This window comes from Phascolarctos cinereus, unplaced genomic scaffold (assembly GCF_003287225.1).
Source record: "Phascolarctos cinereus isolate Bilbo 61053 unplaced genomic scaffold, phaCin_HiC Scaffold_726;HRSCAF=1367, whole genome shotgun sequence".
Taxonomy (NCBI): Eukaryota; Metazoa; Chordata; class Mammalia; order Diprotodontia; family Phascolarctidae; genus Phascolarctos; species Phascolarctos cinereus.
The window spans coordinates 423,262,366-423,288,083 of record NW_027556098.1 but is presented as its reverse complement, the minus strand read 5'-3'; the positions used below and the strand labels follow the sequence as shown (position 1 = coordinate 423,288,083).

The following is a 25,718-nucleotide window of genomic DNA, read 5'->3' as shown; positions in this document are numbered from 1 at the left end:
TCAAAAAGCCAATGAGAAGAATGCCTTAAAAATCAAAATTGGCCAAATGGAAAAAGAGGTCCAAAAGTTCACTGAAGAAAATAAGTCCTAAAAAATTAGAATGGAGCAAATGGAAGCTAATGACTTTATCAGAAATCAAGAAGCAATAAAACAAAACCAAAAGAATGAAGAAAAAAAAAGAAGACAATGTGAAATATCTCATTGGAAAAACAATTGACCTGGAAAATGGATCCAGGAGAGAGAAATCAAAAATTATTGGACTACTTGAAAGCCAGGATCAAAATAAATAAATAAATAAAAGAGCCTAGACATTATCTTTCAAGATATTAACAAGAAAAACTGCCCTAATATTCCAGAACCAGAGAGTAAAATAAAAATTGAAAGAATCCACTGATCCCCTCCTGAAAGAGATTCCAAAATGAAAACTGCCAGAAATATTATAGCCAGATTCCAGAGTTTCTAGGTCAAGGAGAAAATATTGCAAAGAGCCAGAAAGAAACAATTCAGGTATCAAGAAGCCACTGTCAGGATAACACAAGATTTAGCAGCTTATACATTAAAGAATCAGAGAGCTTGGAATGTGATATTCCAGAGGGCAAGGGAGCTAGGATTACAACCAAGAATCACCTACCCAACAAAACTGAGTATAATCCTTCAACAGAAAAAAATAGATATTCAATGAGATAGAGGACTTTCATTTATCCTTGATGAAAACTCTAGAACTGAATAGAAAATTTACTTTCAAATACAAGACTCAAGAGAAGCACAAAAAGGTAAATAGGAAAAGGAAATCATAAGGGACTTAATAAGTTTAAACTGTTTACATTCTTACATGGGAAGATGATATTTGTAACTCATAATACCATTATTAGGGTAGTTAGGAGTCTATATAGACAAAGGGCAGAGGTATGAGTTGAATATGAAGGGATGATATCTAAAAAATAAAATTAAGGAGTGAGAGAAGAACATGCTTGGAGAAACAGAAAGGGAGAGGTAGAATGGGGTAAATTATCTCACATAAAAGAGGCAGGGAAGTTTTTATACTGGAAGGGAAGAGAGGGGAGGGGAGGGAGAGTGAGTGAACTTTACTTTCATCAAAATTGGCTCAAAGAGGGAATAACATACACATGCAATTGGGTATAGAAATCTATCTTACCCTACAGGAAAGTAGGAGGATAAGAGGATAAGAGAAGGGGGTGGTGGTGATAGAAGGGAGGAACAGGGTGAAAGGAGAGATAAAATTGAATAAATGAGAGTGGGGTAAATTGGATGGAGGGAAATAACAGCAATTGTAACCGCAAAAACAAATTTGCAATTAAAAGCCTCGTTTCTCTAACATAGAGAACTGAGTCAAATTTACAAAAATAAGAGCCATTCCTCAATTGATAAATGATCTAAAACTATAATCAGTTTTCAACTGAAGTAATCGAAAGTATAGCCATATGAAAAAGTATTCTTACTCACTAATGATTGAAGAAATGTGAATTAAAACAATTCTGAGGTACTATCTCATACCTATTAGATTGGATAATAAGACAGAAAAGGTAAATGACAAATGTTGGAGGGGATGACGGAAAAATGAGACATTAATGCACTGTTGGCAGAGTTGTGAAGTGATTCAACCGTTCTCTAGAACAATTTGGAACTATATCCAAAGGGCGATAAAATCATATATATTCAGTGACCTAGGAATACCAGTAGTAGGTCTGTATCCTAAAAGAGATAAAAAAACAAAAAGAAGAAAGAATTACATGTACAAAAATATTTATAGCAGCTCTTTTCTGGGAGTAAAGAATTAGAAACTGAAGGGATTGGGGCAGGTAGGTGGCGCAGTGGATAGAGTATTGGCCCTGAAGTCAGGAGGACCTGAGTTCAAATCTGGCCTCAGACTAAACACTTGACACTTACTAGCTAGCTGTGTGATCCTGGGCAAGTCACCTAATCATAATTGCTAAATTAAAAAAAAAAAGGAAAAAAGAAATTGAGAGGATGCCTATCAACTGTGGAATGGCTGAACAAGTTGTAGTATGGCATTATGATGGGATACTATTATACTGTAAGAAATGATGAGCAGGATGCTCTCAGAAATACCTAGAAAGACTTGCATGGGCTGATGCAAAGTGAAATGTACTATGTACAAAGTCGCAGCAATATTGTAAGATGATCAACTGTGAATGCTTAGCTCTTTTTAGTAATAAAATGATCCAAGACAATTCTGTTTTTTTTTAAATTTTATAAATTTATTTTGATTTATCAATAATCATTTCCATAGGCTTTAGAGTTTAAAATTTTTCTCCCCCTTCCTCCCTACCACCCTTCCCAAGATGGCGCACAACCTGATATAAGCTATACATTTACATTCCTATTAAACATACTTTCACATTAGTGGTATTGTAAGTAAAAATTAAAAAAAATAGGAGGAACCATCATAAAGAGGAAGCAAAACTCAACAGAAGAGAAAAAATATAGCAATTCAATTTTCATAGTTCTTCCTTTGGATGTGGATAGCATTTTCCATCATGAGGCCTCTGTAGATGTCTTAGATCCTTGTATTGCTGGGAAGGGTTAAATTTATCAATATTAGCCATCTCACAATGTGGCTGTTATTGTGTACAAAGTTCTCTTGCTTCTGCTCATTCCACTCAGCATCAGACCATACAAGTCTTCTGAAGTCAGACTGTTCATCATTTCTTATAGCACAATAGTATTCCATTACATTCGTATACCACAACTTGCTCAGCCATTCCCCAGGTGATGGGCATCCTCTCAATTTCTAATTCTTTGCCACCACAAAAAGAGCTGCTACAAATATTTTTGTACATGTGGGTCCTTCTCCCATTTGTATGATCTTTTTGGGATATGGCCCAAGAAGTGCTATTGCTGGGTCAAAGGGTATGTACATTTTTATAGCCCTTTGGGCATAGTTCCAAATTGTTCTCCAAAATGGTTGGATCATTTCACAACTCCACTAACAATTTTCCACATCTTCTTCAACATTTATCATTGTCCTGTTTTGTCATGTTGGCCAATCTGATAGGTGTGATGTGGCACCTCAGAGTTGTTTTGATTTGCATTTCTCTAATCAATCATGATTTAGAGCATTTTTTCATATGACTATAGATAGCTTTAATTTCTTCATCTGAGAACTGTGTATTCATATCCTTTGATCATTTATCAATTGGGGAATGGCTTGTATTCTTACAAATTTGACTTAATTCTCTGTATATTTTAGAAATGAGGCCCTTATCAGAGAGACTGGTTGTAAAAATTCTTTCCCAATTTTCTACCTTCCATGTAATCTTACTTGCATTGGCTTTGTTTGTGCAAAAACTTTTCAATTTAATGTAATCAAAATTATCCATTTTGCTTTTCCTAATGTTCTCTATCTATTGTTTAGTCATGAATTCTGTTCTCCATAGATCTGATAAATAAACTACTCCTTGTTTCTCAGTTGACTTATAGAATCAGCCTTTATATCTAAATCATGAACCCATTTTGACTTTATTTTGGTATGTGGTGTGAGATTTTGGTCTATGCATAGTTTCTGCCATACTTTTCCAATTTTCCCAGCAGTTTTTTTCAGAGTGGGCTCTTATCCCAGAAGCTGGGATCTTTGGGTGTAACAAATAATAGATGACTATAGTCATTAACTACTGTTTCTTGCATATTTAACCTATTCCACTGATCCACCACTGTATTTCTTAGCCAATACCAAGCAGTTTTGATGATTGCTGCTTTATAATACAATTTAAGATCTGGAATTGCTAGGCTACCTTCTCCTGCATTTCTTTTCATTAGTTCCCTTGATATTCTGGAGCTTTTGTTCTTCCACATGAATCTTGTTATAATTTTTTCTAAATACATAAAATAATTTTTTGGTAGTTTGATTGGTATGGCACTGAATAAGTAAATTAGCTTAGGTAGAATTGTCATTTTTTTATTAGCTCAGCCTGCACATGAGCAACTGATGTTTTTCCAATTATTTAGATCTGACTTTATTTGCATGAAAAGTGTTTTGTAATTGTGTTCATAGACTTCCTGGGTTTGTTTCAGGAGGCTGACTCCCAAATATTTTATAATGTCTACAGTAAGTTTAAATGGAATTTCTTTTCCTATCTCTTCCTGTTAGGCTTTGCTGGTAAAATACAGAAATGCTGATGATTCATGTGGGTTTATTTTATAGGCTACAACTTTGCTAAAGTTGTTTGTTATTTCAAGTAGTTTTTTACTTGGTTCTCTAGGATTCTCTCAGTATATCATGTCATCTGCAAAGAGTAATAGCTTTGTTTCTTCCTTGACTATTCTAATACCTTCAATTTACTTGCCATGTACTGCTGCGCAAAACGTATATTCCTTGCTATCCCCATTCAGTTTTCTCCAGAGGTCTATCATACCTAACTTTTCTAATGTTCTATTTACCTCCTTAACTTCTTTCTTGTTTATTCTGTGGTTAGATCTATCTAGTTCAGAGAGGGGGAGGTTGAGGTCCCCCACTAGTATAGTTTTGCTGTCTATTTCTTCCTGTAACTCCCTGAACTTCTCCTCTAAGAATTTGGATGCTATACCATTCGGTGCATATATGTTGAGTGATGGTATTTCTTCATTGTCTATGGTACCTTTTAGCAAGATGTAGTTTCCTTCCTTATCTCTTTTGATAAGATTTATTTTTGCTTTTGCTTTGTCTGAGATCAGGATTGCTACCCCTGCTTTTTTTACTTCAGCTGAAGCATAATATATTCTGCTCCAGCCTTTTACCTTTACCCTGTATGTGTCACTCTTCTTCAAATGTGTTTCCTGTAAATAATATATTGTAGGATTATGGTTTTTAATCCATTCTGCTGTCCATTTCCATTTTATGGGAGAGTCCATCCCATTCACATTCATAGTTATGATTACTATCTGTGTCTTTTTCTCCATCCTTTTTTCCCCTGTTTATGCTTTGATTTCTCCTTTGTCCTTTCTGCCCCTCACTAGTATTTTGCTTTTGACCACTGCCTCCTTCAGTCCCGTCTCCCTTCTATTGATCCAAGACAATTCTGAAGGAGTTATGATGAAAAATGCTATCCTTCCCCAGAGAAGGAACTGATGGTGTCTGAATACCCAGTGAAGCATATGTTTTTTTAAAAAAATTTTTCTTTATTTTTGTTGAGGTTTTTTTTGCCTGTTTTCTTTCATGACATGACTACTATGCATATGTTTTACATGGCTACACATGTATAACCTTTATTGAATTGCTTGCCTTCTCAATGAGGGTGGGTGGGGAGGAAGGAAGGGAGAGAATTTGGAACTCAAAGTTTTGAAAACAAATGTTAAAGTTGTTTTTACATGTTACAGGGGAAAAATAAAATACCAAATAAATCAAATCAAATCAAAAACATGTTTTGTTTCTTTCAGATTCTGATCCTACTCAAACAGTCTTCATTTCAGTAAACATATATTTTATTTCTCTCTCTCTCTTCTCTTCACCCATGCAGGCTGCTGGAGTCAGCCAGGGATGGAAGGAGAGAAAGAGAAAGAGACTCTCTCACCATTACATGCCCTTGTCTACATGCTTAATTCCCTTCAACCTAGCTCACCAGCAAACCAGCATTTCTACATGTTTCTTCTAACTGGAATTTCTTTCTGTTCTCAGCCCCTGAGTCTAGGAACTTGGTAATGGCTTTTTTTTTTAATGGTGTGAGGAGGGGCTAATCTACTGCCACTATTTTCTTCCCTTCTTGTCCCAACGTGATGGAACATAATTCCATCAGAAGGGACACTAGGCCTTTTGGCATGTGCTGGACATCCCCCTGCTTACACTGTGGTCCAACACAGGCTACATGGAGGCCATCCAGGGATTCCCCCCTCCCCAGATTATCCCTTACTGCTTTGGCATTCCTTTGGTGTCCTGCCCAACTATGCTGATCGTAATTTTTGGAATTCCCCTGGCTGGGAAACCCGATAACTTCCCTGTAACCATGGGGTGTTCTTTTGATATGAAAAGAAGAGGCGAGGGGGCTCCACACTGATTATAGATAGTAGTTTAGTCAATCATTATGAATACTTACAAAACGGGCAATCTGGGGTGGCTGCCAGGTGGTTCTATTGATCTCTGCTAAAGAAACCAAAAATCCCTGTGGCAATTATAGAAAATAAACAGAGGGAGGACACCTGGGCTCCAGGCCTCTTTGGCATTCTGTGGGCCATATGTTGTGCAGGCCTCATCTAAAGTTACAGATATCTCTTATTCAACCTTAAAGCAAAAATAAATCCTAAAAATTGGAATTTATTGAAACTAGTATAAATTGTCTTTAAGGATCATAAATAAATCCCAAAACTATCATAATGAGAGATGGAGTGAAGGTAGCCAAGGTGAGATTTGGCAGCTAATTGTATACATGCTATGAAGGAGAGATGTGCAGGATAATGACAACCCTGTGGGGCTGGGAGGCTGAAAGATGGTGGTGCCTTCCATAGAAAGAGGGAAGTTTGTAAGAGAGGGAAAGTGCAGGGCAAAAAAAAATGTGTTTAGGTTGAGCAGGTTGGGGTTAAATGGTGTGTGAGACAGTGAGTTGGAAATTTCCAAAAAGGAATGGGTGATGGGACTGACGTACAGAGGAGGGATTGAGGTTTCCAGATCACAGAGTCATTTGTATAGAGATAATAATTAAATTAACCCAAGAGGGGAGAAGAGCGAAGGACCCAGGACAGAGCCTTGGGGAGCATCCCCTGTTGGGTTGCATGTGGTCCATGGGCTGTCAAAGAAGAATGAAAAGGTGTGATCAGACAGGTAGGCAGTGAAGTAGTAGAGAAAACCCCCAGAGAAGTGAGAATCCAGGAGAAGAGAGTGGGTAACAATGTCCAGTACAAAGAAAAGTCCTTCAGGCTGGGCCACTTAAAAGTTCACTGATAACTTTAGAGAGAACAATTTTGGAGGAGTGAGGCAGAGAGGAGAGAGTTCACTGGGTTCAGAGTGGTTTTCCAAGGAGTTTGGCTAAGAAAAGGAAGTAAGAGAGAAAGATAGCTCAAGGGCTGGAGAGGGTCTGGCAAAGGGTCCCTTGTGGATGGAGGAGGCAAGTGTATTTGAAGGCAGCAGGAAAGGAACCAGCTGGTAGCGCAAGGTTGAAAATTTGAGAGATGGGGAAGATGAGTAAGCCTGCGAGCTGTTAGAGAAGACAGTATTGGCTGGGATCAAATGTCTTTGTAGAAGGCTGGCCTTGGCAAAGACAAAGACAATCTCTTTATGAGAGAGAGCCTGGAGGAAAGAAGCTGCTAGAAGATTACATGAAGTGGTTTTGATATGGAGAGGGGGAGTATTTATTCATTCAATAACATTTCTTATGTGCCAGGCATTATGTTTAGGGCTGAGGATAAAAAATAAGTAAATACCAGACTGCGCTCTCAAGGACCTCACAACATAATGGGGGAAACATGGTCCATCATGTCATTATTAAGGAAATGGTAGAAAATGAAATAGAAGCACAGCAGAGAACAATTGCCCTGACCAAACGTGTTCTGCAGGTTGCAGACTGGACAAACAGATGACCCCTGGGAAGGATCAAGAGACTTTCAGACCTGGCTAAGTTCTCCAGCAGAACGTCTTCCATCAACCGTGTTCTGAAACTCATTCTCTTGACTTTCGTTCTCCAGTGTTCTAGAGTTCTGAAGGGCATGTTTAGATCATTTTTTCTCATAAAGAACCTGGCAATGCATCTCCTGAATTAGTTCCAATTCCAACCCCACCTCATAAAATATTACATTTTTGATACGTGAAAAAACTCTCCTTTCCCCATTGAAATTACTCTTTTTTCTATACGAACATCAAAATTAATGAAAATATACCACTACCAAATGAAAGCAATCGTTAGCCAAGACATAAGATGTTTTGTCTCTAACACATCACACCCACAGCTTCTTGAAGCCCTCAGTATGACAGTAGATATTCCTGCCTCAGTGGCAGTTAGATGGTGTGGTGGGAAGAGCCCCAGGCCTGGATGCAAGAAGATCAGAGTTCAAATGCAGCCTCGGTCATTTCCCAGCTGTGTGACCCTGGGCTAGTCATTTAACTCTGTTTTCCTCAATTTCCTCATCTGTAAAGTGAGCTGACAAGGGGAATGACAAACCACTTCAGTATGTTTTTTTTGGGGGGGGCTAGGCAATGGGATTAAATGACTTGCCCAGGGTCACACAGCTAGTGTTATGTGTCTGAGGTCGGATTTGAACTCAGGTCCTCCTGAATCTACCCTGCCACCTAGGTGCCCATTTTTTGTTTTTGTTTTTTCACTTCAGTATCTTTTTGAAGGAAACCCTAAATGGGATAATGAAGAGTTGCCTCTGACTGAAACAGCTCAACCACAACAAATCTCTTCTTCACTTGCATGGAAACAGGTTCATACCATTCAATTTAGTCGAGATTGTGATTAATGTTTCTTAAGAAATCTCTTCATGTTTCCAAACTGAAGGAAATTAACCAGAAATTAACCTTGATCAAACAAGAGACTGAGGTTTGCAGAAGATATATCAGGTAATTTGGATTACATAAAATGTAAAAGGTTTAAGGCAACAAAACAAAATGCAGCCAAAATTAAGCTAAAGTCAGGAAACTGGCAGGCTGGCATTTTTACTTGGATAAAGTTTCTCTGATGAAGGTTTGATTTCTCAAATATATAGAGAACGGAGTCAAATTTGTACATTCTCTAGTTGATAAATGGTGAAGGTATATGAACAGGAATTTTTAGAGGAAGAAATCTGAGATATTAATAGTCATATAAAGAAATTATCTAAATCACTAACAATTAGGGAAATGTAAATAAAAAAACAAGTGAGGTTCCACCTCACCTCCATGAAATAGGGTAAGATGGGAGAAAAGGAAAATAACAAATGCTGGTGGAGATGTGGGAAAGTAACTACAGTAATGCCTCATTGCTGAAGTTGTGAACTAGTCCATCCAGTCTGGAGAAAAATGTGGATGTATGCCCAAAGGGCTATGTAACTTTGCATGCCTTTTGACCCAGCTATGCTGTTACATGGTCTTTTCTCAAAGGAGATAACAGGAAAAGGAAAAGGATCCATCCATACAAAAATGTTTCTAGCAGTTCTTCTTGTGGTGACAGAAGAATTAGAAATGGAGAAGATGACAATTGGTGGATGGCTGAAGAAGTTATGGTATGAGAACATGATGATATATAATTATGCTGTAACAAATGATGAAGGGAATGTTTAAAAGATATCTGAGAGGACCTATATGAACTGATGCAAAGTGAAGTGAGCAGAACCAGGAGAACAATGAAGACAGCAATATCATAAAGAAAAAACAACTGTGAGGGACTGTTTAATCTTTCTTTGTATCCTCAGCAGTTAGCATACCACCTGGCACATAGTAGGTGCTTAACAAATGTTTATTGATTAATGCATAAATGATTCTTGAATTAACGTCATCGAGTCCCCAGCTCAAGAGAATCTGAGGCATTCTCTTCTTTTCTGCACCCCAAGATCTTCAACGTCAGCTCCAGTCAAGGAAGGAGGCCCTTTGGGAATCAAGGCTAGGGTTTCTTGAGACTAAGATGGCTCAAAGATGTCACTTCCATACATATTGTTCCAGGTGAGATTTTATACTTTTCATAATCAGAGGTCAGACAGTCCATCAGATGAAAATGGCTCCTCTATTAGAAGCAAACTTGTAAAGCCTTCTTCCCCTGGAGTTGGTATGTCTCTGCCTTCTTCCCCAGGAGTGTAGCTCACTCTGCCTTCCCTTGGAGCTGTGATATCTCTGCCTTCTGGAAGCTAGCTCTGCTGGTGCGGGTCCCAGGAAGGTCGGATCATGGCTACACAGAGTTTCTGGCTTTTGCTCACTGCCCTTTCCACCTGGTCTGTCTTCCCACTCTCTGCACCCCCCTTCACCTGTGGGAGGTCTTGGTTACTCAGTGAACCACTTCATCCCTTTAGAATTGGATACCCTTTTCTCAGCACCTTCTTCCCCAGGGCTCCTAAAATTTTGTGACCTTGCCAAAGAGAAGGTCCCAAGGCCTTCACTTGGTCAGTTCCCAAAGAACTTCAGCAATAATATTGTACTTCATACTGACTCAGTGGCCCATTGTTCCCAGACCTGCTTGTCAGTCAGTGTTGGGGGAGGCATCAGGCAGTCTGCTCCTTATCCCCTAGCCAGTCACCCCCTGCCTGTGTGCTCCTGGTAGCCCTCATGTCCTGGCAATAGGTGAGGAGCTCAGATGCAAAGGCCCATCCCATTTTACTACTTTAGACCCAGACATCAGTAAAAGCTGGTTCCTTCTTGAATCCCTTGATGACCTAAGGTGATCAACCCCTCAGTGTTCTGCTAGCTTGACATAGGATAATAAACTCCTTTTAATTCTCTTTGTCCTGTGTTTTGCCTCCTTAATCAGGGTGAAAGAATGAATGGAGAATTTACAAGGTCCTTTGTACTGTTGTCAAAGAGTAAATTATTATTATTCATCTTAAAGCCAAATATGTCTGATGACATATGTAAGATTTTTTTTAACACTCTAAGCACTCTTACAGCTTAATTCATAATTTCACAGCATTCTGATCAGAAGAAAAGTTCATTTTCTAAGGTTACAATTGCATGTTCTTCTAGAAATCATTTTTTCAAATAAAAGCATAACTTATATGATAGTTTCCTCCATAACCCCAAATAAGAAAAATTTTAAACATAATAACATAAACAATGTTACAGTTTTAATACGTGAAACAAAGTTGCCAGTCACATAACATCAGTTCGGTTGTTTTAGAATTATCTTAGATATAAAAACCACTTTATCCATTTATCCCTTTGACCCTATATACCCTACAGACTGATTGCATTCACAGAGTACAATAGAGTAATTTTCATCTAATTACATTTAATTCTCATTCTTTCAGCTCCTAAACACATCACCTTTTTAAATGCCAAGTTTTAGGTGTATTTTACATTAAGAGTGGATCTGCCCTTAGGGTCAAACATCTCAATTATCCTCCTGGGATCTGACTTTAAATGAGCCCCATTCTAATTTAAGTCAGGAGAAACAAGCTAACCCAGCCATCTGCATTTTGTGAACAACCTCCATTTTGAAAATAAACTGTTTTGCTGTGAATCACGTGCTTGCCTGGAAATCTCCAGGTTGCCACTTCCTTGCTCTCCCCCTCCCACCTCCTAAAGTCCCGAATCTTTCCTCCAGTAAGGAATCAGGTGGTAGAGTGATAAGAGAGGAGGAGCTCTCAGAGATGACCAGCGTGGTGGGTGGTAGCCCAGGTGGAATAAGAGCCCTGGGGTGGAGTTTGGAGGCCTAGGAGGGGCCTAGGGCAGGAGAGGGCTCATCCCAGTGGCCAAGGCATTCCATGTGATGGAGGGCAGGGCTTAGGCAGGAAAGGCAGACTGGGTCTTGAACTGCTGGCCCTGGATGTGATTGGAGGAAAGAGCCCTTCCTGGGGGCCTCAGAGTCTGGGCAGAGCCTGGGAGGACCTTCCCAAAGTGGGCTGGCTGAAAACTGGAACTTGTGCTGAGACTGGGCTGCCTTCTTCCCTCTGAATTGAGATTTCTCTGCCTTCCTCCCTCACAGCTTAGATCACTGCTGCCTTCTCTTGGACCTGAGATCTCTGCCTTAGGATGCCATCACTGTGGGTGCAGACCCAAGGTAGGTTTGAGCCAGCCCCTCACAGACCTGCTGCCTGTTCAGGCCATTGGGTCACATCCTCCTCCTCTGACCCTGTGGTACATGTCCTCCAGGTCCGCCTGGAGCAGTCCTCCTGCCCAGGCCTGGCTACTAGACAGTCTCTGCATCCCTAACCCTTTCCAGACTCCCAATCAGTTCCCAAATGCCTGGGGTCACCCTCCCCAGACTTACCATTGGGTCACCTTTTCTAAGCTTCCCTCCTACCTAGGTCAAGCAGTCAGTCTGTTTCCTAGATTATGTGGGTTTTAGTTGGGGAGAGGGGAGGCAGGGAGGGCAGAAGACCAACTGGAGGGAGAGGTCTGATTCAGGAGCCATTGAAGCTCTGCCTGGTCCCATCCCATCTGGGATCCCAAGCCCCTTCTGCCTCCTGAGTCTCTGTAGGAGAATGGGGGAGAGAAAGGGGGCAGAAAGAAGGAGTAGGAGAGGGTGGGATCATCTCATTTCCAAGCCTGACACTTCCTGTAGGCGGTACTCTCTCCCTGAGGGCAGTGCCTCACCCCTGTAAATCCCTGCAGGCCAGCCTCCTGCCCTGGGATCCTTCTTCCTCCCCAGCTCAGTGTGCAGAGGATCAAGGCCTGACCCAGCAGGGACCCTGGAGTCAGAGGGAATGGCCCCTGGAAGCCGCAGACCCCCAATCCAGGTGAGTGCACTCTGCCCTCAGACTTGACCCACATCAGCCCATTTCCAGAGACAGAGGATTGTCTAGGAGGCTGGCCATTCCCTACCTATGGATTATTTCTTTACAAAAATAGGCAGGGAATTGAAAACAGTAGTAACAACACTGGCCTGCTCTCCCCTTCTGTGTTTTGAACTGATTCTCAGCACTTTGGCATCACAAGCACTAACTACTACCCTCCCCCCATCCCAGTTGCTGCCCTCCCCTGTTCAGTTTTAAAGTTTTCCCTCCTGATCCCTGAGTCACAAGGATGACCACTTCACTCATTCCTCTCTCTTCTGCAGGGGTCTTGTCTTTGCTCCCTTTATGCATGCCTAGCACCCCTCCCCCACTCATTGATAGAACTGCTCCCCCCTCCTCTTTGCTTCTTTGGCCAAGTTCTCCCTTCCAGATCTTGAAGACAGGATGCCCTGCCTAACCTCCAGGGTCCCAGCCGCACAGTTTATCCCTCTGGTGCACACTGACTGGTCCTGTCTTGTAGCTGGTTTGACCCTCAAGGGCACACTGAGAGGGCAGTGAGGGTTGAAAGGACCAAATACTATGAGCTGGGGCTGGGGGGTGTTCTGGCCTCCTGCATACTCTGGCCCAGTGTTTCTGGAAAATATGGCAACTCCGGAAAACAGGTTAAGTTGGCTTCTGGGTCACATTCACATGTTTAAAGGCCCTTAGTAAAGCTGTTTGGAGCAGGCCAAAGGAAAGAGTACCTTCTTTGGCTGTTAATTAGCATTTGTGAAGGGCCTAGTACTTCCTTTGTTAGAGAGGATATAGGGAAAGGGCTGAGTTTGGGGAATTATTCAGAGTTTTCTTTTCCAATGGGGGAGGGGAGGGTATTGAAGGAGACACATAGCTCTTGTCAAAGAGGCATCAGGCTCAAAGGCAAAGATGCAATGGAGTGACTTACTTTCTCCAAAATCCACTTTTGACCATCTTCACAACAACCTATATGTAGATGTTCTTATTATCTTTACTTCACAGTTCAGGAAACTGAGGCAAACAGACCAACCAGGGTCACATAGATAATAAGTGTCAAATGCTGGATTTGAACTCACATCTTTGTGATCTTTAACCATTTCCTAGCTCCCCCAAAGTTGTATTAGTGTGCCCATCTTCCCAAACCCCTCCAACATTGACTGGTGCCATTTTTGTCAGTTTTGCAGAGTGTGAGATGAAGCCTCAATGTTGTTTTGGTTTACATTTCTCTCACTAGGGGTTTGGAGCATTTTTTTATGTGGTTGGGAATACTTGGCAGTTCTTTTAAGAATTCTTTGTTCATATTTTTTGACCATTTATGTTTTGGGGAATGGCTATTGTTTTTTTTTTCAGTTCTTTCAGTCATGTCTTACTCTTCCTGCCACACTTTGGGGTTTTCTTGGCAGAAGTACTAGAGTGGTTTTCCATTTCCTTCCCTAGATCATTTTACAAAGGAGGATCTGAGGCAAACAGGCTTAAGTGACTTGCCCAGGGGCACATTGCTAGTGTCTGAGGGTAAATGTGAGCTCTGATCCTCCTGATTCCAGGCCTGGTGCTCTAGCTACTATGCCACCTAACTGCCCTTGGCTATTAGTCTTTTTTACATAATATTTCATTTTTTCCCCAATGACATATACAAACATTTTTTGTTCCTAAGTTTTGAGTTCCCAAATCTCTACCTGTTTCCTTCCTCTTACCTCTCAATCACAATTGATGGAAGAAATGCAAATTAAAACAACTCTGAGGTACTACCTCACACCCATGAGATTGGATCATGTGGCAAAAAAAGGAGATGATGGGTGTTGGAGGGGATGTGGGAAAACTTTATTAATGCATTACTGCATTGTTGGTGGAGTTATGAACTGATCCAACCATTCTGGAGAGCAATTTGGAGCTATACCTAAACAGTTATAATACTGTACGTGATTTTTGATCCAGCAGTATGCCTGCTAGGTCTATAACCCAAAGACATCAAAACAAAGTGGAAAGTGCCTATTTGTACAAATATATTTACGGCAGCTCTTTTTGTGGTGGCTAAGAATCAGAAATTGAAGGGATTTCCATCAATTGGGAATGGCTTAACAAGCTGTGGTCTGTGATGGTAATGAAATATTACTGTGCTTTCAGAAACGAAAAGCAGGATGATTTCAGAAAAGTCTGGAAAGACTTACGTGAACTGATACAAAATGAAGTGAACAGAACCAGGAAAACTTCATATACAGTAAAAGCAATAACATTCAGTGAAGAACTATGAATCATTTAGTTATTCTCAGCAATACAATGATCCAAGAAAATCCCAAAGGACTAATGATGAAGCATGCTATCCACCTTCAGAGAAAGAACTGATGTTGTTTTCATGCAGACTGAAGCATGCTATTTTTCACTTTCTCTCATTCATTATTTTTCTTTTTTTTTTTCAGAGCTTCTTTTACAAAATGACTAACATGGAAATATTCTACATGCTTGCACATGTATAACTTATATCTGATTGCTTACTGTCTTAAAGGAGATGGGAGGGAAAGAGGGATAGAATTTGGAACTCAAAACTTTAAGAAACATTTAAAAAATTTAACATGTCCCTGGGACAAAATATATTGTTAAAGATGAAAAAAAAAGCAGAGGTTCTTCATCATTCAGTATGGCACCATCTATTGATTACAGCAAATGTAGAAATTTTGAGTCCTCTGAATAAGTTCACTTATTTTGACAGTACACTTTCTAGCATGTACACAGAGGTGATGAGGTCATGAAAAGAAACGACCTTTAAATGAGTTACTGTTTAATTACATTGGTTTATTTTTAGTTTGATTGTAGCATTAGGTTCCTTTCTTTGGGAAAAGCTAGCCTTCACAGCACAAAGCCAGATTAACATAAATATTCTCCTAAGTCTTGGTTACCTGTAGATTTAGTGAATACATGGATTGATAAGACTTTATGATTTAGTTATAGATAATTTGGAGTAAGACACGTATTGTTTTAGGACTAAATTAATCATGGGACTGTAAGACTTGTCAAAGGCTAAATTCCCCTTTCTGGCTGCTGCAGCAAAGAGGTTAACAATACTCTAAGTTCCTCTTTCCAGTCTTGGTGGATTAGCTCCTTCTAATTTTTTCTTCAGCTGGAGGCTAAGTCTACCTTGAGCAGTGGGATGTTCGAAGGTTGGGTTTCCCTTTCTGGCAGCTGGTGGTTGGGATGTGACTGCTACCTACAAACCACAAGTTCCTCTTTTCCAGTCTTTCTTCAGACTACATGCTTCTTTAAAGTAATACTTCTCTTTGGAAAACTCATCAGCTGCAGAGCAAGGTTTTCTTACTTTGATGGACAGGTTGATAGACAAGGGATGAAAACTGGATCAAGAAAATCCAGGAGGGTTAAATAGTCAGATGACCAGCCTTGTCCAGTTGAATTTTGTTCAAAACATGTTTCTAAGGTTGTTGTAGTTTTTTCTTTCTCTTCTGTAATAAAAATAAGCTCTGTAAATTACACCTTTGTCAAAAATTACTGAGGAGTTAGTTGACCTTACTTAAAGGTAACCTGTAAACTGTTACAATTAGATCATTATTTACTAGCAAATTTTGTACTTCAGATTATTTCCCATGGGAGATTACTAATTTTAAGAGTTGACCACCTGCTTTGCCAGAGGTAGCTCATTGCTTACGAGGCTGCCAAGACAAGTGTGGGAGACAAGAGGTGTTAAAGTACATACCACACTGAAGGCCTACAGAGTTTCTTGTGCTGACCTCATTGTTGTATGCCTGTGAAACCTAGACAGTATACTAGTGCCATGCCAGGAAACTGAATATCTTCAATGTGAATTGTCTTAGGAAGATTCTGAAGATCACCTGGCAGGATAAAGTACTGAGCACTGAGGTCCTTCCCTCAAATTAGACTTCCAAGCATTCACACTGTACTGCAGAGAGCACATCTCTGATGTGCTGGCTGCGCTGTTCAAATGCCAAAAGAATGTTTGCCTAAAAGACTATTTTACAGAGAACTCATGCAAAGAAGGCACTCACAAGGTGGTCAGAAGAAGTGATACAAGGACATTCCCAAGGTCTCTCTGAAGAACTTTGTAATCAATTGTGAGTCATGGGAGACATGGCAAAGGACCACTCAGCATGGTGTGCCCGCATGAAAGAATGTGCTGTGCCATGTGAGCAAAGCACAATGGAAGTAGCTCAAAAGAACGGTGAGATGTGCAAATTCAGAGCCATCTCTACCCCAAATGTTCACATGGAGTATTTGTGCCCAATCTCTGGTGCAGCCTTCTGGGCTTTATTAGTCTGGTCATCCATGGTCAGAGACACTGTACCTTGACCCTGACATAGAGATGTCATTTTGGTTCACTTGGAGCAGAATGAACAACATAAATGACCAAGTGTGTAACTAAATATTATAATAAAGAAATATGTTATTGACAAATGAAAGCAATCATAAAGTGAAGGCATAAGGTGTTTTGGCCATGACACATCATACCCAGGGCAGCCTCAAGCCCCCTTGTAACGACAGATAACTAACTCTTCTTCCCTTGGCTGGAAAGTCTCATAGCCCTTAGTTCAGTCCAGATTGTAATTAGTATGTCTCTAGAATTTTTTTCATGTTTTATCTACATAAGACATTCTTTCAGCCTCTCAGGAAATAAACTAGATCTTTTCTTTTTCTTTCCTCTCTTCAGTAATCACACATAAATTCATGAACCCCCCCAAATACACTGTACTTGCCAGTTCCTTAGACCCTTCCCACAGAATTTTCTTTGTAACGTATCACATCTATCATTTCTGAGAAGATAGAAATTGCAGATCATCTTCTGTCTGTCTCTACCATAGAACCTCCTCCCTCACAGGTAGAATACAAACTTTTGCCCACATTCCATACGGAGACATACTCCATAGTAAGACTTTTCTCAACTTCATTCCAACTCATCATATCAAATGCTTTTCTCAGTATTAAGCCCATTGGGCTCTCGATGACTATGCTTTCAAGTGTTGACTCTGACACTCCTCAAGGGTATTACCTTTGGGTAAACCCCCTGCCTGTGCTTCAGTTTCCTCCTCTCACATGATGAGGGTTAGACTACAGGAATTCTGGAGTCTCTTTCAGCTCTAAACCTTGTGACTTCTGATGGTTTAGGAGTTGGTGACATTCAAGGATGTGGCTGTGGACTTCACCCAGGAGGAGTGGGGCCTCTTGAACAATCCTCAGAAGGAGTTGTACAAGGAGGTCATGCTGGAGAATGCCCAGAACATGCTCTCCCTGGGTAAGGATGCTTCCCCTGGCCACTCTGAGTCTGCAATCCAAGGGAATATCTTCATTCCTGAGTGGGCTGGGTTTAAAGCATTTATCAATTACTGAAAGGGAAAAGTGCCGGTCTCTTGGTCCAAGAGACAGGGTCCCCTGCTGCCTAGTTTTCCTACAAAAGGTCAGTACACTGTGTGAAGAGAACCTAGAGGTTTCCTGGTTGTTCCTGAAGCTGTCTCTTGCCAATTCTAGGTAGCATGAGGTCAAAGATCAGATCAGTGTTGTAACCTCTCAGATATGGAAGTAATTCCACATTATGTACTCCAGCCTCTTCCTGGACATGAATTTTGTCTGCCAAGTCTGAAAACTTCTCAGGCAGTGTTTCTTTGTGACCCCTTCCCCTTTGGGATAGCCCTACTGTATGGAACATTCTTCTTAAGAAGCCTCAATTTATAGCTCACAGCTCCTACATGTGCCTGCAATGGCAGGTTTGTCCTAAATCTTCCTTGACAGTGCCCCCATTCCAGCACAGGTGGTGGGAAAGACAGGAAGGGAATAAGCATTTCTATTCACCTGCTGTTCACCAGCTGTTGTGCTAAGTGATTCCTTTACAATAGTCTGTCATTAGGTGACGTTATTATCCCCATTTGACAGTTGAGTAAAGTGAAGCAAGTAAAGGTTAAGTGACTTTTCCAGAGGCACAGCTAGTAACTGCCTGAGGCTGGATTTAAACCCTGGCATCCCTGACTCCAGGCCCAGGGCTCTCTGCGCTGCACTGCCAGCTGCCTCCAATTTCTAGATAATGAGGACTTTGCAATGAGTCCATCCTTCTATGAAGAAGGTGTGCCAGGACCAAATTCTCTGATTCCTAATTGGCTCCATGATCTTCTTCCCCCCACCTCTCCTCAAAGCTCCCAAAAATAACTGCTATGGAAACCTTGCTTAAGGAGTCCTGGGAACCATCCTGCATTCCTTGCTTGCAAGCTGCTGTCAATGGCCGGAATAACAGACTGGCCAAGAGTCAGAATTTGGGCTAAGATTCATTGACTTCCCCAGCAGGACAGTCTCATCAGAAAAGGCAAAGACTCCATGAATGAACAGTAACAAGGTATTTATAGGTTTTGGGGAGTGAGGAGCAGGGTAAGGGACAGGGCCAAAGCTGGTTCATCAAGGTCCCTTTTGCTGGAGCTAAAGGCTAATCTGGCACATCTTATTTTGGGTTACTGGCATTACAAGCATTGATAGGAGAAGGAGCCAGATACGTGTGAACATGATGGAGTGATCCTCCAAATGCAGTGGCTTTGTATGCACACTCTTTTCCCTAAAGGAACCTAAATTACAAGTTTTTCTCAATCCTCATCCATGATTCTCCCTGCCCAGGGCTGCCAGTTCCCAGAGAAGATTTGTTCTCTTATTTTGAGGAAAGGGAAGCACCATGGCTGCTGGAGCAAGAAGGCCTGAGGAGCTGCTGTGCAGGTGAGTGAGGTGAAAGCAGGTAATGAGAGCTGTGATGACAAGAAGCTTCTAGGTGTGGTGGTGAAGCAAGTGGGATCCTGGACAAGTTAAGGAATCTCTGAGTCTCAGTCTTCCCATGGGTAGAATGAGGGAATTAGACACCATGACCCTTAAGCTGTCTTCCAGTACTAAATCTGTGATCCTGTAAAGAGGCATTGTTTAGAATTTGTAGGCAGGACCTCCCCTGAAAGTGCAAAAAGGGTTGGGCTTTCCAATATGGGCTCTTTCTTAGACCTTCTTCAAGTCAATGAACATTTAAAAAGTGTCTGCTATCTGCCACACCCTCTGCTAAGCACCAGGGACCTAAAGAGATACAAGGAGCATCCCCTGCTCTCCTGCAGCTCACAGACTGGTGGGACAGACAACATGCCAACATCAGTGTAGAACACTGTTAAGGACAGGACAAATTGGAGCTCATTGAGAGGGAAGGCTCTATAGTGAAGGAGGACTAGAAAGGCTTATTGTGGAAGGGGGGCTCCAGCTGGGGCTTCAGGGAAGCCAGGGTGAGCATTCTAGGCTTGGGATGGTGAGGAAAGCCTGTGGAGTCAGGTGACGGAGTGTCCTGTTCACAGAAGAGAAGGGAGGCCCATAGCACTGCATTATAACATGCTGGGGAGGGGCTATAAGGTAAATGAAAATTAGAAGAGTAGGAGAGGGGTAGGTAAAGAAGCAGCAGGTGATTAAGAGCCCTAGAGGGGATTTTATATTTGATCTATTTCCTAGGGAGCCATAGCAGGTTGTTGAGAACATGGTGACATAGTCAAAACTTTAGGAAGATGAACTTTGACAAGTGGGTGCAGGAATGACTGGGTGGGGGGAGACTTGAGGCAACTTGGCCAAGCAGCAGATTCTTGCAATACCTCAGGTGTGTGAGGTGTTTGGAACCTGAACCAAGACAGTGGCAATGTTGGGAGAGAAGGGGGGTGAATGGGAGAGATGTTTGCTTGGTGGAATCACAGGACTTGGCTGATTGAAGATGGGGGTCAGAAGTGTGAATGTGTGAGAGTCAGTGAGGGGTGCATGACACCTCATTTGTGAGTCAGTGCTATTGGGAGGATGCCTTGGAGACCATTAGGAAAGGAGGGAGATGGGAGGGTTGGGGAAAAGAGAATAAGTTCAGTTTGGAGAACAAGGATAGGAGTATCAGAGAGAGAGAGAGAGAGAAGTCAAGAAGGATGAGAATAAATAAATGGCCAGTGAATTTAGCAACTTTGAGAGTTTTGGCAATTTTGGAGAGGAGTTTCTATTGAAGAATGAAACTGGGAGCTAGACTGCAGAGGATTTCAGAGAAAGCAAAAGGAAGAAGTTGGAGACACCAGTTGTAAATGAGCATATCCAGCTGTTTAGTCATGACGTGGAAGAAAGAAATTGGAAAATATCTCTTGGATTGCATGATCAAATGACTGTATTTTGAGGATTGGAAAGAAATGGTTTTATTTGTGGCAATAGGGAAGGAGACATTAATGCGGGAGACTGAAAAGTAAAGAAATAATGGGAATGCTGGAGAGGCAGTATACTGAGGAAAATGGCATACTGGAATGGGATGGTTTACACATTGAAAGGAGTTTGCTTTAGCAAGCAGAGAGAGGACCATTTCATCTGATACTGAGGTCAAAAAGGAAACAAAGGGCACTTCATTTGTGGGAGATGAGGAGGATAAGGCAGCTCCTGTTAAGTACCCATTTTTTTTCAATTAAATATAAGGCAAATTTCTCTGGTGAGAAGGTGAGTGGTTGGTGGAGAGTGGGAGCAAACAATAAGGGAGGGTTGGGGAAGACTGAAAAGGATTGGAAAAGCTGCTGTGGTGAATGTGATACGGAATCACTCAGGTGGTTCTTCACTCATTTCTGTTGTTTCTGACTCTTCACAATCCAATTTGGGGTTTTCTTGCCAAAGATACTGGAATGGTTTGCTGTTTCCTTTTCACTTTTACAAGTGAGGAAACTGAGGCCAAGAGTCCCAAGTGACTTGCCCAGGGTCACACAGATAGGAAGTGTCTTGAGGCTGGATTTGAACTCAAGTCTTCTTGACCAGTACTCCATCCACTGTACCACCTAGCTGCCCCAAGGGAGTCAGTTAGGGAGATGTCTTAGGATGGCCTTGCCACAGTGAGGGTCACACTGAGATTATGTAGGCTGAATGTGACGTGGACCCAGCAGTCTGATTTTATGATTTTCTCTCTCTCCATTCAGCAGCATCTATGTAGTAGCAAAGGTTAGGGCTTTCCTTAGAATTAATCCAAGGCTGTGCTTTACATAAATCATCCACCTGTGTCCCTCCCCTGGTCTCTGAGGCTCAATCTTTGGCCCATTCTTGGATGATCGTTTGCCAGATTCTTTGATTTGACAGCCACTCTCACTTTGGAGAAATAGGACGTAGAAACTTCAAGCTGTCCCACAGTATGAGATGCTTCAGGAGCCTAGAAAGAAGTCTCTGTGACCTTCACTGTGGATCCGGTCAGGTTCTAACATGGTTAGAACTAGACAAAAAGGCCACTCAATGTACGAGGTAAAGTGCAGGAAAGAGCTAGAAACAGGGCTGAGGACAGAACCTGCATTTGACAACTAAAGCAGAGACCAGAATACAGGGCTTGACGTCGAGCCTGGGGCCTGGTGTCAGCCCTGGGCCCAGTCATTATTCAGTAAGCATGGATGAAGCACCTCCAGTTTTCTATGCAACTGGCTAAGCTTTAGGAAGGGGAAAGCCAGTCCCTGCAGTCAAGGAGCTGCCAACGTGGCCTACAAACATGGAGATGCTTGAGAAGAAGCAACAGATCAGTGGCCTTGCTCTTAGCTGATCCAGGGAAAAGAGAGTGTTTGGGAATGGAGAGACATGTAGTTCAATGGGATATGAGGGAACTCAAGGGGTGAGGCTAGTAACAGTTTAAGGAGGAGAGTAGAATTGGGGAGGAAAGAGTCAAAGTCAAAACAAGAATGAGAAGAATTTCAGGCACACCTCAGAGACAGCATGGGTTTGGTTCTAGAGCAGCACAGGAAAGTGAATACTGCAGTCAAGTGAGTCACCTGAATTTTTCATTTCTCAGTGCATATAAAAGTTATGTTTACTATATGCTGTTGTCTGTTATGCGTACAATCATATCCTTAAAAATGTACATAAATTTGAAAATATTTTCATGATTAAAAAAGGTAACTGTCTGCTAAGCCTTCACTGAGTCTTCGTCTTACTCCTGGTGGACCAGGGTTGATGGCTGCTGACTGATCAGGGTGGGGGTTGCTCAAGGTTGGCAGTGGCCGTGGCAATTTCTTAAAAATCAGGCTACAGTGAAGCTTGCTACACTGATTGACTCTTCTTTTCCCTTGAATTTAAAGGCCCATTGTGTGAGTATTAATGGGCCTAATTCCAATATTGTTGTGTCTCAGCGAATGGGAAGATCCAAAGGAGGGGGAGAATACGTCAACTTGCAATCATAACATTTTTTTTTCTTCAAAAAGAAAACAAAAGAAAAGAAAGTGGACTGGAGAAAGGCCGACTAGTACCATGGACAGAGCATGCCCTCTTGCAGGGTCGGACTTCTCGCCTCAGCTGCCCAGGTGTGGGGCAGGTCACTCAGCCATTCTCAGCTCATGGCCTGAGTTGTGTGTACAAGGAGAATACTTGGTGCACCTGCATGACGGGTGCTTGTGAGGCTCCAGTCTGATTGGGTGTGAAGCTCTTTGTAAATCCGGCATCCCTCAGGGGTGAGGTGAGGTGTTTTCAAATGATTGGTTCTGTCCATTGAACTATGAAGATTTTCCTTAGCCTGGTGAAGTAGAATGTAGATCTGATCATTTACTTTTTGGCAATGGAGGGAAGGGATTATAATTATATGTGTGTGTACATGTGTCTCTATATATGCCTTATTGTTTGTTTCTTGCAGAAAGAGAGATTAGACCTGAAATGAAAGAGACTACTGCAAAGCTGAGCATTTCTGTGAAAGAAACTCACCAGGAAAACTTCATGAGTGATGGTTCCTGTGATTTCATTGGGAGACAAATATGTGCTGTACTTAACAGAATTCACACAGGAGACAAATGTTACAATTGTCATCATGGTAGGAAAGAGCCTAGTGAACAGTCATCCCTTATTTACCATCAACAAATGAATACTAGAGAGAAAGCAAATGAGTGTCAAGAATGTGGTGAAGCTTTTAGTGAACATTCATCCTTCATTATACATCAGAGAATTCACACTGGTAGGAAACCTTATGAATGTGATCATTGTGGAAAGACTTTTAGAAGAAGCTTTCATCTTGCTCGACATCAGGCAATCCACACTGGAGAGAAACCTTATAAATGTAATCGATGTGGAAAGGCTTTCACCCAGAGTTCCAGTCTTGCTACACATCAGAAAATCCACAGTGGGGAGAAGCCTTATGAATGTGATCAATGTGGAAAGGCTTTCACACAGAGTTCCAATCTTTCTGCTCATCAGAAAATCCACACAGGGGAGAAACCTTATAAATGTAATCAATGTGCAAAGGCTTTCACACGGAGCTCCTATCTTGTTTTACATCAAAGAATCCACACTGGAGAGAAACCTTTTGAATGTAATCAATGTAGAAAGACTTTCAGACTGAACTCCTTACTTGCCATACATCAGAAAATCCACACGAAACTTTATCACTGTGATCAATGTGGAAAGGCTTTCAAAGAGAGCTCCAGTTTTGCTAAACATCAGAGAATCCACACAGGAGAGAAGCCTTATGGATGTAATCAATGTGGAAAGGCTTTCACACAGTCTTCCAGTCTTGTTGTACACCAGAGAACCCACACTGGAGAAAAACCTTATACATGTCATCAATGTGGAAAGGCTTTCACACAGAGTTCCCATCTTGCTGTACACCAGAGAATGCACACTGGAGAGAAACCTTTTGAATGTGATCAATGTAGAAAGACTTTCAGACTGAGCTCCCTACTTGCTCTACATCAGAGAATCCACATTGGTGAGAAACTTTATTAATGTAATTAGTGTGGAAAGGCTTTCACACAGAGCTCCAATCTTGCTGCATATTACAGAATCCACACTGGAGAGAAACGGTATAAACATATTCAATGTGGAAAAGCTTTCAGATTGAACTCCAAAGTTATTGTACTTCAGAGAATCCATACTGGAGAGAAAAGTTATGAGTGTTTGGAATGTGATAAAAATTTTACGTACACAATCTCCTTACCAAACAAATCTGATCAATGAAAAGTATGAGAGACATAATTTCTTGGTAATAGTTTCATTAATTACAGCTAGTGAATATTTAATAACATGATGATCATTTAGCTATCCTTTGTAAACCAAAGCTGAATCATGGGGCTGAAGAACACTTATATGACCTTAGATTAGTCGGAGTTACCAACAGGTACAAATCAATTCTATGAAACTAATGAAATTCCACCTAGAGTAATATGTATAGCAGTTATACCTTTGACCCAACTCAGGCTCCACAGCTTTGATTCAAAATGGTACCCCTTCGTTGAGTAGAGTTGATATTACCAGATCTTGGAATGCAGAAAGTAAGAGAATGGCTCCAATCTCCATGATCTGGGGACTCATTCGTTTTAATTCAACATGCATTGATTATGTGCTAAGTTCTGGGGTGCAAAACAAGGTGAAACAGTCCCTGCCCTCAGGTAGCTCACATTTGAAAGCATTTCATCAAGTAAGTCAACAAACATTTGTTAAGCACCTGGTTTGGTCTAAGTAACTAGTAGACTCTTGGCATTCCAAGAATTGAAGAAGAAAGGAGAGAATTTGCAAACAGCTATACACACACACACACACACACACACACTTACTAAGAGATATAGTGGTCATACTTCACAGGAAGACCTGAACTCAAATCTGGACTCTGATACTAGCTAGTTTGCCTCTGTTTTCTTTACTGTAAAATTGAGGTAATGTGGCCTACACAACAGGGTTGTTGGGATCTGATGAGACAATATTTGTAAAGTGATTGTTCCTGGAACAAAATTAAAAATTGTTTGTTTCCTTGTTTCCTACTCTCAACCTGAAAGTTGGTTACAGAGGCAAGAAGCTGGTGATGATGAGTAAATTCATATTGTTTGTTCTCTTAAGTTAGCAACATGTACACGGAGCCAGAGCTTTAACTCTAACTGACTTAAGCATTTTGAAATAGACAATTTATGTTCTTAGAGCAATCCTGACTCAGGATGTCTGTGTCACTCAAAAAAATATACAGCCTTTGTATGTTTTTAACATATAGCATGACAAAGGCAGTTTCTTAGTTGAAGAGGTTGTAAATACAATAAGACAAGAGAAGTAACAAAGTGTCCATTGGAATTATAGTCCCAGGATATCTGTGTTTCCCCTATATAACTTATGTCCATAGGATACCAAGATATAGGATATGTCCATAGGATACCACTCTTCCAGACAGTGTCTGGTCCCAAGTATCCTGTCTTTAGTGATCACAGACAGGAAGAATCTCCTTCTCCTCCTACTTTCCTGTAGAGTAAGACAGAATTCTATACCCAATTCGGTGTTTATGTTATTCCCTCTTTGAACCAATTTTGTTGAGACTCCCTATGTTTACTGGTGGCGGAAAGCCAGACCCCATGGGGCCACTCTGTTTTATGGAAACTATAATTTTGGCTAAGGAAGAACATGGGCATCCTGATTCAGGATGGGAGGGGGATTGCTCT

General features: G+C 41.3%; 1 protein-coding gene across 1 annotated transcript; it reads left to right on the top strand.

The window, feature by feature from the left end:
• Nucleotides 1-11,356: 11,356 nt before the first annotated feature.
• Nucleotides 11,357-25,055, top strand: LOC110203785 (uncharacterized). Its single transcript, XM_020980232.2, has 5 exons — nucleotides 11,357-11,627; nucleotides 12,182-12,306; nucleotides 17,443-17,569; nucleotides 18,931-19,026; nucleotides 22,943-25,055. Exons 1-5 carry the CDS (start codon nucleotides 11,600-11,602, stop codon nucleotides 24,022-24,024), a joined length of 1,458 nt encoding a protein of 485 aa, XP_020835891.1. The 5' UTR covers nucleotides 11,357-11,599; the 3' UTR covers nucleotides 24,025-25,055.
• The last annotated feature ends 663 nt before the right edge of the window (nucleotides 25,056-25,718 follow it).

Bases quoted from the DNA above. Each gene is read 5' to 3' on its own strand.
- LOC110203785 (XM_020980232.2), top strand. From the start codon at position 11,600: ATGCCATCACTGTGGGTGCAGACCCAAG. The intron at 12,307-17,442 runs GTGAGTGCACTC...CTGATGGTTTAG, and splicing joins GCCGCAGACCCCCAATCCAG to GAGTTGGTGACATTCAAGGA. The intron at 19,027-22,942 runs GTGAGTGAGGTG...TGTTTCTTGCAG, and splicing joins CCTGAGGAGCTGCTGTGCAG to AAAGAGAGATTAGACCTGAA.